This window comes from Coenobita brevimanus, chromosome 45 (genome assembly GCF_032717465.1).
Source record: "Coenobita brevimanus isolate Jiangsu-jjx chromosome 45, ASM3271746v2, whole genome shotgun sequence".
Classification (NCBI taxonomy): domain Eukaryota; kingdom Metazoa; phylum Arthropoda; class Malacostraca; order Decapoda; family Coenobitidae; genus Coenobita; species Coenobita brevimanus.
Window position 1 is genome coordinate 17,557,963 of NC_136998.1, and position 18,636 is coordinate 17,576,598.

At 44.6% G+C, this 18,636-nt stretch overlaps 1 protein-coding gene across 1 annotated transcript; it reads right to left on the minus strand.

Moving 5' to 3' along the window:
* Nucleotides 1–14,654: 14,654 nt before the first annotated feature.
* LOC145398448 (uncharacterized) lies at nt 14,655–15,752 on the minus strand. Its single transcript, XM_080271329.1, has one exon. It carries the CDS (start codon nt 15,750–15,752, stop codon nt 14,655–14,657), a length of 1,098 nt encoding a protein of 365 aa, XP_080127455.1.
* Nucleotides 15,753–18,636: the final 2,884 nt, after the last annotated feature.

An 18,636-nucleotide genomic window follows, 5' to 3' on the forward strand; every position in this document is an offset into this window, starting at 1 on the left:
TCCGACATCCCGCAGTCCCGAGCATTTTTGGATTTTTTTTTTTTTTGGCTAAAACTTCCGCTTTTGTTGAGAAACAAAGGAAAATCACAAAGAAAATGATTACCGTGGTCCGCAACTGGTCAGAACAGGTGAGGTCCCCTGCGCCAGGTATTGTATTCTATCATTGACGTGTGAGGCGCTCACTTTTTCTATGGTAGGTAATTTTGGGAGAAACAACAAACAACATCTCTGCATTTATTGAATTTGAACTAATAAACAATAAGAATAACAATATAATGGTTTTCAATGACATATATATGAAAAATAATCATTGTACCTTCATGCGAGCATAGCGAGTTTGGTCCGATTGGTAACATGCTATGTGCTAAGTTTCTTGTTTCAGTCAACATATCATTTTTTCTACTTGTATACTATTGTTTCAATGCCATTTTACCATTTTGTACTGTATGTAAATGTTTTCAGCTATTTTCATTCATTACGATGACATGTAGCATTAGTATAGCGCACATCTGCTTACTCTGCGCACTCGATATGACTCGTATTTCAACATACAGTATTGTTTTATCACTTTCATAATATTTTTTTCTTTACATTGAATCTTTCCTCCACCACTGTAAACGTTTTCAATTATTTACATTCATTACGAGAGCATTTAGCGAAATGCTAGCGCATAATCATGTAACACTCGTGTTTCCACTTTTACTTTATTTCTTCAATCCCAATATACTTTTCCACTTACATTACACCCATTTACACCCTATTCTACACTCTACATGTTTACTGGCCTTAATTATTCAACTGAGCGTCAGAATATCGCACCAAAATACCCTCGCAATGAATGTTTTGACTAAGATAATACTCACACACTTACATACTAATATTCCACTTATAATACAGCCGTGTCCACTTGCAGACTCCTATTTACATACTTACGGGCCTTATTTATTCCACTGAGTGTCAGAATATCGCATCAAAATACTCTCACAAGGTATGTTTCCAATTAGATAATATTCATACACTTACATACTAATTTTCCACTTATATTACACCCGTTTCCACTTCCATACTACTATTTACAGGTCTACGGGCCTTATAATTACACTGAGCGTCTGTTTGTCACATTTATTTCAGAGTATCAGCATCCTATTGCATTCACACCTTATCAGAAGTGCAGGAAGGTGTGATACGCACTGAAACATGGGTGAATACACAGACCCACTTCACACTGAATGCACTCATAGCGGTTGTCCTTTCTATGAATGGTGAGTCTCACCCGGGAATTGCTACACACGCGACACCTGCATTGGGGCCTAGGTCTATTTGCTTGGGGAGGTATAGGAGTGGGGAAATGGCAGGCGGATAATCTCAGGGGAGGTTGGGCACCTGGGGCGGTGCGGGTGCGGTGTTGGGGCCTTTCAACCGCATACCTTTCTCGTGTCAGCTCCCTCAAAGGTTTCCTTGAACTCCTGGAGTCATGGCATGAAGGTGGTGGCAATTCAGGGCAGTAATATCAAGCAGGTGAAAGAATAGTTTTTTGTACCACTTCATTGTGGTCCTGGCACACTCGACAGTGGATATCATGGAGTCTGGTCCACAAGGCGCATGTTGATGTTATAATCAAGCACACACTCAGGTTTCCATATGTGGCGCCTGTTCTCGCTCCGATAATCTACTGACTCTGTACGGTGCATCAAGGGGTGATGAACCGTGGACAAGAGGCGGACTTCTCTATTGTGGTTCCACACTGTTGCAAGGATATTGTTGGCCTGGAAAAATACCACCTCATTTCTGTCAAGTTTCCGCCCCACCTTGACCACGTGACGCTGGTTCACCTTGACGGTCCCACAGATCCCTGTGTCATGCCTGTGTAGATAACGAGCGTTAAGAGGGCTAGTGTACCAATTGTCAAGGTAAAGGACGTGATCACGATGAAGATAGTCTTCTATCATTGTCTTTACCACTGCTCAAGACAGACCAATACTCCGATCTTCTATTATGTCTGTCTGTGTACTGGTGTACAAGACTATGTCTTGCACATAACCAGTCCTACAGTCACACATAAGAAAGATCTTGAACCTAAAACGGTGCCTTTTGCTGGGTATGTACTGCCGAAATGAAATATTGCCTCTCCACAACACGAGACTCTCGTCTATGACGAGGTCACTATAGAGATAAAATGAGGAATGGAATGTCTGCCTTAGGTGATCAAAAACCAACCTAATTCGCCTCATCTTATCTGTGTCATTAGCATTTGCAGGATCATCAGCATCATAGAAATGGAGGCGACTTAGAATTTGCTAAACTGATTACGGTTCATTACTTGGCCAAATATTTGTGTAAGCATAATAGGGTCCCTTGTCCAGTATGCAGGAATTCGTTTCTTTCGTACAATACCCATCAACAGTACCAGGGCCAAAAACAAAAACATTTCTGCAAGGGAGACTGGGTAAGCGGTAGAGAGGTGGCTTGCAGTCCTGATGGACCCAGGTTCGAATCCTGGCTGGGGCAGGGGACAGTTTAAGGATTTGAATGTCATAAAAAGCAGACTTTCCTGATCTACCAGATGACCCGCCGACATGTCGTAAAAATACCCCCGCTAATACCAATACACCAGTCCTGCATGAGACAGCCCTAGCATGTATTCAGTATGGACGGTGGGTGTTAGCGCCGAAGTGGTGACATGTGGAGGTGTAGGAGGACTACTGGGCCTTGGGATAGGCTACTGCCCCCAAGATATAGGCCCTGAAGCCTTTGCCCAGAGTCGGACACATAAAAAAAAAAAAAAAAAAAAAAATCATATATGATAGAATGCCTGCTCCTTGTGCCCTGTCTTTCACTCTCAGGGCTCTGGCTGGTAGCGAACCGGTTTGTTTGATCCACTATTTCCTCCACAAAACCCTCACTGAAGAAAAGGTGGAAAAAATCCAGCCTGGTGGAATTAGGGTGAATACTGGGAGCAATGCAGCCAGCACGCCCCTGCTCAGTGAATGGGTGAATGATGGGAGTAAAATCACTTCCATCCTCCCAATTCCATGCCACAAATTCCTCGTCCTGACTGTTCCCATCGTCACCTTCATCGGGGTGGGGAGATGATGGTGGGGGAGGTTCGGGAGGAGGAGTGCAGAGGGCTTCCCCACTCGCACTCCCCTTCCCTCGGCCTTTACCCTTCCCCTTTCCCTTACCCTTACGGCCTTGGGGAACATCAGGGGGCTGTGGGGAGGAAGCCTGGGAATATTGGGGAGCATAAGATGTGCTGGGGAGTGGCTCCTCCTCACCTCCCTGCTCCATCACCACACCACGTGATTCACCACCCACCCTCACTCCCCCACGTGATACTCCCTGCCGCCTCACACCACCACGTGAGAGTGATGACTCACTCCCGCCACTCTCACTTTCAACATTCCTCCCAACACTTTCCCTTTCACTTCCCACTCCCTCAACACCACTTCCGTCATCCCCAAACAAAATACTTGGCCCATACCTGTTAAAACGATGTGGTGTGCACTCTGGGCCGCGATGAGTAATTACCTCACGGCCGTACCACGTGGCAGCACGTCCCACGTCTCCATCCTCGTCCTCGTCCTCGAAATCGGGCTCCACGTCACGTAGGGGCTGGCTAGAGGATCTTGCACGTTGTTTTTGTGCAGGCTGACCCTCTCCTGCAGCACGATAAGTCACATAGCACCACTTCTTGGGGAACGGGACCTCCTCATCACTGCTGCTGCTTTCCACCTCCTCTGGTTGGACATAATCTTTGTCCATCTCCTCGTCATCGAGTGGCGAATCACTATCGCCAGTAAAGGCATTCAGGGCTGCTTCAATTTCCTCCTCTGAGAGACCTCTATGTGCCATGTCTGAGCAGGACTGTTGCTAACAGGTGAGTGACCGAGCCGCAGGTGAGCGCGGGTCACACAGGGTCGCCGAGTGTCCCCGCCTGATGGCAGGTAGGGGAAGGTCGAGCGACGTTACGTACCAAAAATCTCGCGCGAATTTTGAAAATCGTGCAAATTATGCAACTTGCAATTGCACAACGTACCAGTACGTCGACGGGACTGGTAAATGCAATATGTTGCAATGTATCCATACGTCGATGGGACGTCTTGGGTTAAGCCTAAAGAGAGAAAAATGAAAATATCGCTCAGAAATATGTCAAATGCACAGATTCTAATAAAAGTCTTGCACTAATCACTACATGACCTGCATAGCCTCCCATCTACTACTCAAAAAATTCCCTGCCATAAAAATTACGCCCATGCAACAAGACCACGTCTTCAGCCAACATACTTGCACAAGTGAGGACCGTGGGCCTCACATCCTGGTAGGAATGACGATGATTTAATATCATGGCATCTCACATGTCACCTTCAGAACGGATAAATAAAATATCACAACAGAACTAATCATAACACCTCCCTTACCTATCAGTACCTCGAAGAAGATGATGAAATAATTGATCGTGAAAAAGACCCACGTAGACTCACGTTCCTGAAATCACTTTATATTTTCGAACTGAAACCAACAGTCAACTACAAGTGGATGACTCCCAAGTCTTTCCAACACGCAAACGATCACAAATATCTGTGGGCTAACTCGTTCCACCAATGAGATAGCCACACACTTTCCATCGCACTCTTTCCCGACCAGTCACGTGGTACCACGTGTCAGCATCCCCTATAGAATGAGGTCTCACTCCACCCGCCATCAGATTGGTCTAAAGATGTTCATAGGATGGAGCAAACGTCAACAAGTAAAGAAACATTTGGACAACTACTCGGAAGTCTGAATGAAAAATGGTGCCAGGTACAAGAGACCTAGCCCGACAGCAGTTATCTTACTGTTGTTAAATACTAAATCGGCAATGCCATTTAGTGTCAGAACACAATTAACCCCTCATGTCCCGAGGTTTTCCGCACCTCCGACATCCCCCAATCCCGAGGTATTTTCGAAAAAATTTTTTTTGGCTAAAACCTCTGCTTTTGGTGAGAAACATCTAAAATTCATAGAGAAATCGCTCACCTGAGGTTTAAAATACTCGTTGCAGGTAGGAGTACCTCCTTACCTGACTGGGTTTTCTATCAGGCTGGCTGCAAAGAAAACAAGTTCTATGGGAGGGTAACTATTTCACACCACTCATAAACGGTATTTATTTATTTACTTGGTATGAATTTATATGTAGTATGAGAGTATATTGGTTTTCAAGCAGTAATATAGGCATTATAAGCATTGTTCCACTCACTAACTAATCACCATACCTGACCTTCTTTTGCCACATTACCTGATCATTATTTCTGACTGTTTCTTCTTCTAATGCCATGTAAACTTTGTCCTCCACATTGTCATCGATTGGGGAATCACTCTGGCCCTAAATATCTTTACTGGCCAGGTCACTGGTAACAGGTGAATTGCCGAGACAATGGCGTGACGGGGGGAGGGGGGAGGTTATGCAGTGTAAGGCATTGTCCCTGCTTGGCATCTTGTAGTGGAATAGAGGAAGGTGTCCCGTGTATAAGTACGAAAAGTCATGCACGAAAATTGAAAATTGTGCAAATTAGGGACCTTGCAATTGCACGACGTACCAGTACATCGCCGGGACTGGCAAATGCAAAATGTTGCTACGTACCCATACGTCGACGGGACGGGGTGGGTTAAAGTGTACGGCAATGGCACAAATGAAATAGAACTCCTTATCTGTCAGAACTAATTATTTACAAAATATGTCATAGTGAGAGCCCATATGAGACTTCCTATATCTTTATAATAGTAAACATCTCTATCTTCAATGAGTTTCGAGTTCTAACCGCCTGAATATCCGTGACCTTGAATTTCACCTTTCCTAGTCACTAAAGTTGAAAAGTCATGGTACCAATTAAAAGACCATATGGGACTTTCTGTATGCTGATGATAGTAAATATTTATTTGCAACCAGTATCCAGTTATATGTCCCTGAATATAGGTGACCTTGAGTTTGAACGTTCAGGGTCACTCAGGGTCAAAGGTTTTGGTGTCAAATGAAAGCTCATATGGGAGTTCTTGAATGTTAACAACAGTAAATGTATCTTCACCCTGTTTCAAGGTATTGCTCTCTGAAAATCCGTGACCTTAATTTTGACCTGTCAGGGTAACTCAATTCCCTCCATAATTTAATCGCCTCCCTTTGGGACCAGTGATTACATGTGCTGAAAGTAATATATATATATATATATATATATATATATATATATATTATATATATATATATATATATATATATATATATATATATATATCGTCTTTTAACATTGAAATCAATTGAACTACAGTAGATACCTTGGCCCCAGTATTGTCATTACAGCTATGGCAGAAGCAAAGGTGTATTGTCGGCGGTGATTTTGTGAAAACTTGCGTATATTTCAGATACGAAGCGAGATCTAACTTGCGTCTTTGGATATTTTCTTCTATGGACCTATGGTACTTACATACCAAAGGGGATCTTTGCGTCATGAATTAAGGTCAAAAGTCACTTACCCGTCTGCTATTCAGTAAACCAAGTTTTCAGAGTAGTGTATATCAGCTCCTGAGCATACCTGAAGCCCATGTTCCAAACCAGAGAATTTTCAGTGCACCTTATCCACTGGGATGGTTACTCTCTATCTATCTATCTATTGCCAGACGCCTGAATCCCGTTTGGGGTGGCCACAAACAAATCGCCTCCAAGTCGCCCTGTCCCCCTCCATTTCACTGCCCTGCTCCCAACTCACACCCCCCTCTCTCATATACCTCTCCACCCCATCGCTCCATCTCATCCTCGGCCTCTCCCTCCCTCTTCCCCCCTCCACCTCACTCACATACACTCTCTTCGTCAGTCTTTCACCCTCCAATATATATATTTTTTTCTAGATATTCAAGGATGAGATGAGAGACAAGACAGAGAGGTGTTCGAATGAGGGTCAGCCTAGCTGGAGGGAAGACAGCCTGTTAGCAAACAGTAGTGTGACATGTAGATGATTTTTGTGTGGCCAGCACCTTTCGGAAAAGGCTCTAGATAGACAACCTTCCCCAGTCTTGCTGCTATCATGACTTCATGACTGCATCTCAACTGATAACAATAAAAATATTAATCATCATCATCATCATTATCACCACCATCATCATCATCATCACCATCATCATCATCATCATCATCACCATCATCATCATCATCATCATCATCATCCATCATCATCATCATCATCATCATCATCATCCATCATCATCAAATAATAAATAACAATAACAATAACAACAACAACAACAACAATAATCATCATCATCATCATCATCATCATCATAATAATAAAAATAAAAATAATAAAAATAAAAATAATAATAATAATAATAATAATAATAATAATAATTTAACGTTAGCTGGAATATTTTAATAGAGAAGTACCGAGCGTAACAGGTTGAATGGTGACACAGAATTAACGCTCCAAGTGCTATGACTCCCTCTCAGCTGGAATACAGTGTTACACATGTCGGATCACTGTAAATGTCAACAGTAACAGCATCCCCCGACTAATATGACAAAATTGTTTTACACTGGCTGGACCAGAGTAATAGTTTTACTGACCATGATGGTAAAATACAGGTATTTTGGTAAATGAAAAAGGAGAGCAGCAGGTGAGGGGAGGGGAGGGAAATAGAGAAATTAGGTTAGGAATGTGGAAGATGGTGAGGATAGAATGGGTGCAGGAAAAGTGAGGGAAAAGAGAAGAAACATGAACTGTTACACCTGTAAGTACTGGAAGGAAGAGGAGGTATAGAAGTGGGGTTGAAAGTTAAGGTCAATTTATTCCTTTTTCTCTCCATTCTCTGCACACCACACACACTCCTCAGTTGCCCCGTCTACACTGCTCTTACTCTTGACTTTTCATTATCACACCTGAATGTTAAAATAGACTCAAAAATTTCATGCAAGCCTATAGCAGCCACCACAGTCAGACCTGTAATTCTTATCAAGGCCTTCGTATAGTCAGTGACTTTCCTTCCCTGACCCGCTTTAGTTTCCACCTCTTCAACACATGTACATCTTATATATCACTCCACACAGGTACTTAAACTCTCTCATCAGTTCAGGTGTTTTTTCATTCATTGTACAGGTCTGTAGCCAGAGTTGACGGGGAGGAAGTAGAAAATGTCGGACCCCCCCCCCCTCCACCCGCCTTTACGTTCACTTTCTCACAGTCGTTTTTAATATCAGTGCAAAAAAAGTCACCCTCAGTTATTGAAAAATTTTTTGCTGCTTCTCAGCGTCGCTTATGCATACACTCAGATTCCCTACACCAAGCATGCAGCAGACCTTTGACCAACCGGCTGCTGAACAAGCAGAAAACGACCCCTTCCCCTTCAACCGAAAAGTCTGGTTACGGGCCTGCTGTAACATCACGCTGGGATTCATCTTTTAAATAGTTGTAACTTTACTTTTATCTGCATTTACGTTCGAGGCATGACGCTTACAGACACCTACAATATCCTGCACCGTTCCACCAAGCTTTGTCCCCTGTTTGCAAGCAGCACTGCATTATTATCTGCTTACATCAGATGTGAGATAATGCATTCTTCACCATTCATTACCATATACATCCGTATCTATATCTATCTACCTGTCAATCTATCCATCTGTCTATCTATCTATTTATCTATCCATCTATCTATCTATTTATCTATCCATCCATCCTCCCATCTCTCTCTCTCTCCCTCTCTCTCTCTCTCTCTCTCTCTCTCTCTCTCTCCCTAAATGTGTGTGTATATGTATATATATATATATATATATATATATATATATATATATATATATATCATAAGGATCTCATTTCCCACCCTAGGGCAGGGTGAGAAGTAGCACTGTCCTGAAAGCCCAAATTTGCCCTCTCCAGTGGGCCACGATTCCATTCACTCATCATTCAAGCCCCCGGAATCCTGGCTCTATCTGATACGCCAAAAACATTCACCACGTTCTGTAGCATCACATAAACATATCTGACTGAGTCAATTCGGACGCTGTCACGTTAAAAGGGATGCCAAATTCCCGATCATGCGCTTCTCCTCATAATATTCATCTTGCCAGCTCGATCTCTTTGTCAGTCCCCTAGCCTCACCGATTTCCGAACCTCTCTTCTTCACACACTCATCCACCATAACCCTCCACTTTCTTCTTGACCTACCTCGCCTCCATCCTCCTTCAAATTCGCTCAGATATACCTTTTTTGCCACTCTGTTGTTATCTACTCTCTCCACATGACCATCATCCCATCTCAGTACACTCTCGTCGCAGTACACTCTCGTCGATTCTGGTGTCCACATACTTCCTCACTCCACATCTTTTACGAATCACATTGTTTCATATCCTATCCACTATCTGTACTCCACATACATTCCTCAGCAGTCCCATCTTCACTGCTTTCATTTTTTATTTTTTATTTTCATGCCAAACCATAGTCTCACATCCCTATGTTAAAGTTGTCACAAACATTCATGTTAGCCTCGCGCAGCCGCAACACACAAGCCTCTGTTTCTTATCAAGGCCTTCATTGCACCAGCTACGTTTCTTCCTTGTGTTACTCTTCTTTCCAATGCTTTTGCACATTTTCCTCTCTTTTCTATCACTGTACCCAGGTATTTGAACTCTCTCACCAATTCCAGTCTCTCTCTATTCACTGTAATATCGCACTGGGAGTCACCTTCTCCCTCAGTAACCATCACTTTACTCTTTTCTACATTTACTCTCAAGGCACGACACTCACAAACATCAGCAAAACTCTGCACTAGTCTACCAAGTTCTTGTCCAGTACTTGCAAGCAGTACTGCATCATCAGCATACAACAAATTTTAGATATTCCACCCATCACCATTCATTACCAACGCCATCCCCTTCTCCATTTCGTGTTTTTACTTCTCTCATCACCCCATCCCTATATATATATATGTATATATATTGAACAACCATGAGAACACCACACAACCTTGTCGCCCTCCAACACCGTTACTGAACCATTCACTTATTAACTCTTACACATGCTTCACTACCATCGTAAAAACTCTTGACGGCACCTAGCAGCTTACCATCTACACCGTACATGCGCAAAACCTTCCACAATCCTACTCTGTCTACTTTGTCGTATGCTTTACCCAGAACCATGAATGCCATAAACACCGTATAGTCCTTCTCACAAGCCTTTTCCACTATGTCTCACTGCAAATATTTGATCCACACTTCCTCTGCCACTCCTAAAGTCACCCTGTTCATCACTCACCAGGACTTCTGATATCTCTCTTACTTTCTCTATAATAATTTTTCCATATACCTTCCCTACCACACTCAATAAACCTATGCCACGATAATTCTTGAACTCACTTCACTCACCTTTGTTTTTATACAGGGGCACGATCACAGCCATTTTCTATCTGCTGGCGCAGTTTCATTCATCCATGCCTTCTTACATATCTCCAAGTAGCACTTCATTCCGCACTCTCGACTACACTTCATACACCTCATCATCCACACCTCCTTTCCCATTTTTCAGCCGCTTCACAGCGTTCTTCACCTGTGCGAGTGCCACGTTTCCTGGCACTGCATTCCTTCTCAGCACACCCCTCAAAACCAATCATATTTACAGTGGCTCTGCTCTCTCTATTCCCATTCATCAGGCTTTCAAATATTCTTTCCATCTGGTCCTTACTTCAACCCCATGGGTTTAATAATCTACCACTTATATCCTTCACACCTTCACATTTCTTTCCGCTTTCACTTCGATATTTCTGCATCTCTTTCCAGAATAACTTTCTATTTCCAGTGTAGCTTTTATTCATTTTTCTTCCTAGATCATTATTTACCTCCATCTTTTTCCTCTTCACTAGTCTCTTAATGTGCTTCTTGGTCTCAGTATATTCAGTTCTAATTTCACATGGGCCCCTGTCCTGTAACCACTCTTGCCACTTTCTCCTCTATTCTTCCACTGCTGTGTTAATCTCTTCATCCCACCATGCCGTACCATTCTTCTTTGTTGTTACTCTTGCCACACCACACAAGCTTTTGCATTTCTAACTATATATATTAAACCGGTATATATTGATAGACAGATTAGTCATGGAGACATCAGACAAATCCTTTACTCACGCCAACACTATACTTAAAGAATTCATTTAGATGTCCACCTCCTCATAAGCAAGCTTCAGTAACGTCATAAAATGCTTTGACGGCAATCGACAGCTTACCGTCTGTACTAAGCATCCGCAGGTCCTTCCACAGTACTTCTGTTTACCTTGATGTATGCTCTTCCCAGATCAACAAATGTCATAAATTTCTCATGGTCCTTCTCACAAGCCTTCTCCATTATGTCTTATTGCAAACATCTTGTCCATATATCTTATGCTACTTCTAACGCCACCCTGCTTGTTACTCACTAGGCATACGGATATACCTTTTACATTTTCTATAATGATTCCTCCATATACTTACCTACAACACTCTACAGACTTATGTTACGATAGCTTCTGCATTCCTTCAGCTCACAGTTACTTTTGTTCAGGGGTACAGTCGCAACCTTTCACTCCTCTACTGGTATAGCTGTTCTCATCCAGATCCACTTTTTGTTACATATCTCTACCAAATACTTCATTCTACGCTCTCTACTACAATTAATCATCTCTGCATGCACCTCAACAACACATGTTGTCTTCCCATTCTTCAGCAACAGCAGAGCATTCTTCACTTCCGTCAGTGTCAGTTTTCCTAGCATAACATTCCTTCCCTTCACACCATCAAAACCATACAAATTTACAGCCCCTCTGCTCTCACCATTTCCATTCATCAGTCTATGGAAAAAGCCTGTCAATCTGCTCCTTATTTCACGTTATTTCGTTAATATTATTCTTGTTTCACCTCTCCCACTTTCACAATTCTTTCCACTTTTCCATCTACATTTTCACATCTCTTTCATGAACAGTTTTCCGTTTTCAGTTCTGTGCATTATTTTCTTTTTTCCAAGATCATTATTTACCTCTTTTTTTTTTTCTTCTTTACTTGTCTCTTTGCATGCTTCTTACTCTCACTGTATTTTCTTCATTCACTTGAATCCTTTTCGTGCATCCACTCTGGTCACTACTTTTCCTCCACTAGTCATTCATCTCTTCATCCCAAAAAGCTGTACCTTGCTTCTTAGTTGCATTCCTCGCGACACCACACACCGTTTTGTCATTCCTGACTAAACAATCCCTGTGTTCGTTTCCAAAAGTTGTCCAGATCGATTAGCTCCAAGTTCACTGTCTGACTCCAACCACTCTACTATTTTAGCATGACATTCATCTGCCACTTCTTTGTTTCCCAGCATCTCAAATTTCAGTACAGTAGACTACCATAATGTATGCATGCACCCAGTCGGCTTGCGTGGGCCGATTACACTTGGTTCACAGACTGCTCACACATCCAAAGCCACTCCAACACAACAGTTACTCTTACAAGCACTTCTCACCTTACATACAATCGCTGCCAGACAGCCTAAGCCACTTGATAGAGATACATTGGCTGTATCGTCCCCACTTCGGTCGGGATAGGCCGGTCCTGCAGTGGACACTCAAACGGCTGATAAGATAAGATAAGACTGTAGTGCCAGTCGAGCAGGGCGGTACTCCCAAGGTGGATGGAAAGCTGATGACAGGGAGAGCTGTAGCTCCCGTTTCATCAGCCCTCGGGACTAGCTCCTGACCATCCCCCATTGTTTAACTTTTTCTGTGTTTCAGTACCACATAGACTAGGCCAGCGTATTCACCAATACAAATTCTTCTTACTGTCAGCACCAAAATACATGCACATCACACACTTCACTTCCTATTCAAAATTTAACAAAAACCATGGCATCTAATTACCAAGCCTTGGAGTCCGCAGGGGTGGGGGACCATCAAAGCCCCCACCATCCGCCCCTCTCCCGGTGACGACTCAACGAGGTACCTGGAACCACTGTCTGACTCACTTCTTCTCCATTACTGCAACATTTGCGGCTTTTCCTCAAAATTTCTCTCTGTTGAGCACCACCTCTCCTCCTCTAAACCTCACCGTCTCTTCCAAATTGAGACTCAGCTGCCTGAAATGACTGATACTAAACCCTTCTCTGTATCCTCCTTCTTTCCCTATACTCGTTTCAAAGCCAAAAATGGCTGTTGAGTATATGTATGCAACGACACATCTTGCTGTCGTGTTCCTGAACTTGAATCTTCTGAATTCTGTACTCTATGGCTTCGGCTTTCCTGTCATTCTCTGATTAAATATATCTGTGCTGTTTACTTATCTCTTGTTTCTACTGACGATGAAAAATTCCTTGAGTATCTTACTTCTAAGATGTAACACATCCTACCAATTTCTCCTTTCTCTGAAATCTCCATTCTAGGAGATTTCAATGTTCACCACACCTATGGCTCTCTTGTCCTTTCACTGATCCACCTGGAGAACAAGCCTACATCTTTCATGGTCTAGGGCAGCTTGTACAGCACCCTACCCTGATCCCTGACCGCCTTGAGAGAATTCCAACATACTTGACCACTTCCTAACAACTAATCCTTATGCTTACACTGTTAATCTTTCCTCTCCATTGGGCTCCTCCAATCACAGTCTTAATACTTTAACCTGTCCTATCGCTCCAGTAAGGCCTATGGACCCTCCCCAAAAAGCGTCGGTTGTGGCATTTTGCAGCTTCTGACTGGGAGGCCTCCAGGCAGTACTTCTTTCATTTTCCCTTGAATAATTATTGCTTCCATGGCAGGGAGCCACCTGAGTTTGCCTTGCACATTACAGAGGTTATTCTGTCGGGCATGGACGCTCCACTGGTGATCTTCTCACCAACCTTTCAACGCCTAGTCATCCTTTTTTCGGGACTTTGGCGAAAGCTTTGTCATTGCATTTGACATCTCAAAGGCTTTCTATTGAGTCTGGCATAAATATTTGATTTCCAAACTGCCCTCTTACGGTTTCTATCCTTCTACCTGTGCCTTCATCTCTAGCTTCCTTTCTCTTCGTTCTATAGCTGCTGTTGTAGATAGCCACTGTTCTTGTCATAGAGCTATCAATAGTGGTGTTCTTCAGGGCTCTGTGCTATCACCAACTCTCTTCCTTTTATTCAGCAATGACCTTCTAAGTTGTATATTTAACCCTATCTGCTTATATGCTGATGATTCCACCCTTCATCATTCCATTCGTTTCCCACAGCATCCATCTCAGCAGTTACTTCAACAGTCAAGAGAAGAGGCTATGGCACTGTGGGATAACAGAAAATTCAATCACCTTGCCTGTGAAAGCAGAGTCAGTTGACTGCTTGTTCGAGTCTCCAGCACCCGTCCTCCCTGCAGGTCACCTGCGCCTCCAGACTTTTCGTGACCAACTATTACCGACCTTACAGCCCCATTGCGACTAAGGTTGGGAAAATCACCATCGCAAGAGGAGCTCCCTAAAACAACCAACCTCCTTGCCACCGCAGGAATCAGAAACGTCTTACCAAGCAAGCCACCACTTCAAAACTGCCCCCTCACCAGCACCCTCGTCTCACTTTGCTTTTCCCCCGTGTTGCCAGCTCTCATCATGCAGTGTTGCCAAATTCTTTCATCTACACCAATCACACCACACGCCCCCTTGATCTTAAGATCACTAATTAATACTGCTCCCCGCTTGACTCTCCCTCTTCATAATCTCTCATCCACACTGGTGGTCGTCTCTCTCGCTGCAACCGCCGTGGTATCTCCTCGTCTTCACCAGATGTTACTACCACTTCGTCCCCACCAGGTGCCACTGGCCCCTCGTCCTCCGTCGATGAGTCCACGACTCTTCTAATGTCCAGGATATGCCGTGGCATCCCGTCGACGGAGACATTGTTCTGGGAATGCACATCAGTCACTGTGCCCTTCCCCCATTGTGACGTGCATTTTGCATTCGGTGGCTTCACCCAAACTTCATCTCCAATCTGGACGGACGCACCTCCTTCCTCACCCCCTACACTCTTTGGTACCATACTAGGATGTCGCCATTCATACTTAAACACCGCCCTCTGCGGAACAGTCGTCTCATCCTGGCCTAACTTGGGCGACATATTATACCAAAATACCGCCTCCATAGGTGTCACCTGAGCCCTTTCTGCCATGGCCTTGATTGTCCGATGATGTCTCTCCACGATTCCATTTCCACTTGGCCGGTACGCAGCTCTAAAGTAACGACTAATATTCCACTTGTCAAGCACATTCTTCAAAACCTGCGACTGGAAAGCAGTGCTGTTATCAATCAGCACCTCATCGACTGGGCCCCTCTCCAAAAATACCTCGTTCAGTGCTCCTGCAATTTCCTCTGCATTTTCTGCCCTCAGCTTTCTCCATATAGCTACCCTACCAGGTCCACAATCAACCATAGATAAATACAGCCCCTGCCTGTAATGTGTCACATCCACTGCTAGTCTCTTCCAATTGCTCTCTACTCTGATCTCCCCCGCTTCATGTACAACTGGTGCGGGATCAACTGACTGACGCTTGCTACAGTGTCTCACCACCCGACGGACCTTGTCTCTCGTGACTGCTGGGTCAACCTTCTTCGCCACGTACAGTGTCCTATCAACCCTCATGTGGTGCATTTGGTGCAGATCTTCCACACTTTGGACTCCTGTGCAGCACACCATAGCCTCTTCCGATGTCTCTTCCGGGACCCCTAACCACGCTTTCTTCACCCTCGTTAGCACATCTGCTTTATTCTTCTCAGACGGCATAAAACTTAAATGCAGGTTGACCCTGAACCCTTCTATCAAATCTTTCAAGATCTCCAAGCGGCGCTTCACAATCAGTTCCGAGAGTCCCTTCACCCGAACTCTGTTCTCAGCAGTCACTGCTGATCTCAGCCAACCAAACACTGTAGCTGAATCCGTTCGCAACTCGATGTCTCACAAGTCTCACTTTAGAGCTAAGTTGACGCCTTTCAGTACAGAATCCAGCTCTGCCACGTTGATATGGTTGTAGTCGTCTTTTTTCCTTAACCACGCATCATCCTCAACAGTCTCATCACCAATCTCCAAAATCACTCCCGTTGCGATACTGCTTGCATCACACCAAACAACTCCTTTCTCCGACCTGGCCGCGTACCATCTCCCTCTTACCGGGTCTTTGTGCCTTACCTGCCTCACGATATCTTGCATCATTTCAACAGTCTCCTTCCCAACCTTGTCCTCCCATCTCACACCCTCGGCTCTCCTCTTCACATAACTACACGCTACCCGGAGCCATCCTGCAACTGGGTAGTGGCCCACCAACTTTCCACACACGGAAAACAACTCTCTCCTACTCAAGTCCTCCCTCACTGCCGGCACCTCATTGGCTCTCCGGAAAACTAGCTCCCCAGTTCTCTCTCTTTCCAGTCTCAGACCCAAGGCAGTACCCCCTTCCAGTGGCTCAGGCTGTTTCGTGGCCAATCCATACAGTTTCAGGTGCTCCACAACTTCAGATACTGCAACCCTCGTCTCATCGATAAGTATATCATCAACATATGAATTTGTAGCAGTCTCCATCCCTTTCCCTTTACTCAACACTGTTTTGAGGATCCTTGTCATGATTTTCGGTGCCGAACTTAACCCGAAACCCAGCCTCGTTAAACAATATGTCTTCCCCTTGTAGTTCACCAGCTGGTACCTCCACAACTTCTTGACAACATGAACTTGCAGGTAGGCTGACTTCAAATCCACGATGGTCGAGGCTCCACTCATCCGTCTCCATTCTCTCAGTGTCTCACTACACACATCCACAGCATCATCACCTTGTATGAGACATCACATGAACATTGAGCTCACGGAAGTCCAGTACTGGCCGAACCTTGTTCTTCGTCGGCTGCACCACCGGCATCAATGGCAACACTTCACTTTTCACTTCCTTCCCCCACAGCACCAGTATACCCTCAGCGATCCATCTCTCCACCTCCCTGTCAAATTCTTCTCTTACGGGCTCTTTCATTGCATGCTCATGACAACCCACTTTATTCTTCAAAACCGGTGACTCTCCCTTTAGAAACCACTCCACTACCCACTTCGTGCCATCAAATTCTGCAATGAAGTCTTTGTCTACTATTTTACATAGATCAGCCGTCTGTCCAACAGCTGTCTTCGACTCTAAATTCTTGAGTCCCTCAGGCTCAGCGCTCTTGCAACTTCCTTCCAACCCTACCTCTGCTACTGCAATGGCACACTGAACCTCCCCCCTCTCTACCTGAAAGCAGGATTCTGATGCCTTCCCAAAAGTTACTCCTCCATTCCTTATCATCACACCACCCAGTTGACTAATCACATCCATTCCCACCACTATGTCGATCCCATTAATCACTTCAGCAAGCACGATAACCTTAAGTCTCAGCCGGGTCCCTTGCACCGTCAACTCTACTTCTTTGGTGCCCTCACATCCAATTTCTATCCCATCAATTGTTACCAGCCCTTCACCCTTCTCTGTACATCTCCTTACTAATCGGGAGGCACACACAGTGGTTGAGCAACCAGAATCCACCAGTGCCCTCACCCTCCTGGCCCCCACCAAGACCTTGACTATTGGGAGAGAACTTGGAAGCGCCTTTACTTGTCTGAGGGGGTAGCTTCCGGCACAGCAGCTCCCCCCTGCCCATTTCCCTGGTCACACCGACTCGCTATGTGACCCTCCTTTCCACATCTGTAACATGTTAGGGCTGGCTTTGGCTCTTTACAATCTTTAATCATGTGAGGACCACCACATCGGAAGCAACGACCCTTGAACCCCCGAGTCTCCTTCTTGCTACTTTGCTCGCCTCGTGAGGATGAGGCACACTGAGGAGCTTGCCAGCGTTCTGCTGATACCGGACCTCTAGTTGCAACTGCTGCAACTTCCTGACCCCCAGCTCCAGGGGTCAATACTCTAGCCCTCATGATCAAATCACTCATATCCACCGTTTCAATGTCCTTCACCTGCTGCAGTTCCACTGGTATCCTATCTGGGAACCCAGTCACAAATCCTAACTTTACAGCCCTCTCCAGGCCCTCACCCTTCAGCCCGCTAGCCCTGCTAGCCGTCTTATTTCATTGGCAAAAACATCCACCTGTTCACCTGTCCACTGGATCTTCTTTAATGCTCCATATGCCTCAAACATCCCTTGGGAAAAAGCTACCTTCAATCTATTTCCTATTTTCTTATAATCCTGCTGATCATTCTCATTCATCTCAAGATACAATGCATCTCCTTCCAGAAACAGTGGTACAAAACTGGCCAAATCTTTGATGTCCGTCAGTTTGGCCACCAACTCAGCCTTTTTTAACCAGGCCACCGCATCGCCCTGACCATCATACGACCTCATCATCTCGCTACTCAGCTTCCCTTTACCAGCCATGTTGATACACAGCCTAGATAGCTTGTGGGCTAACAGAAAATTCAATCTACTTGCCTGTGGCAGCAGAGTCAGTTGACTGCTTGTTCGAGTCTCCAGCACCTGTCCTCCCTGCAGGTCACCTGCACCTCCTTATGTTGACCTTCCAGACTTTTCGTGACCAACTATTACCGACCTTACACCCCCATTGCAACTAAGGTTGGGAAAATCACCATTGCAAGAGGAGCTCCCTAAAACAACCAACCTCCTTGCCACCGCAGGAA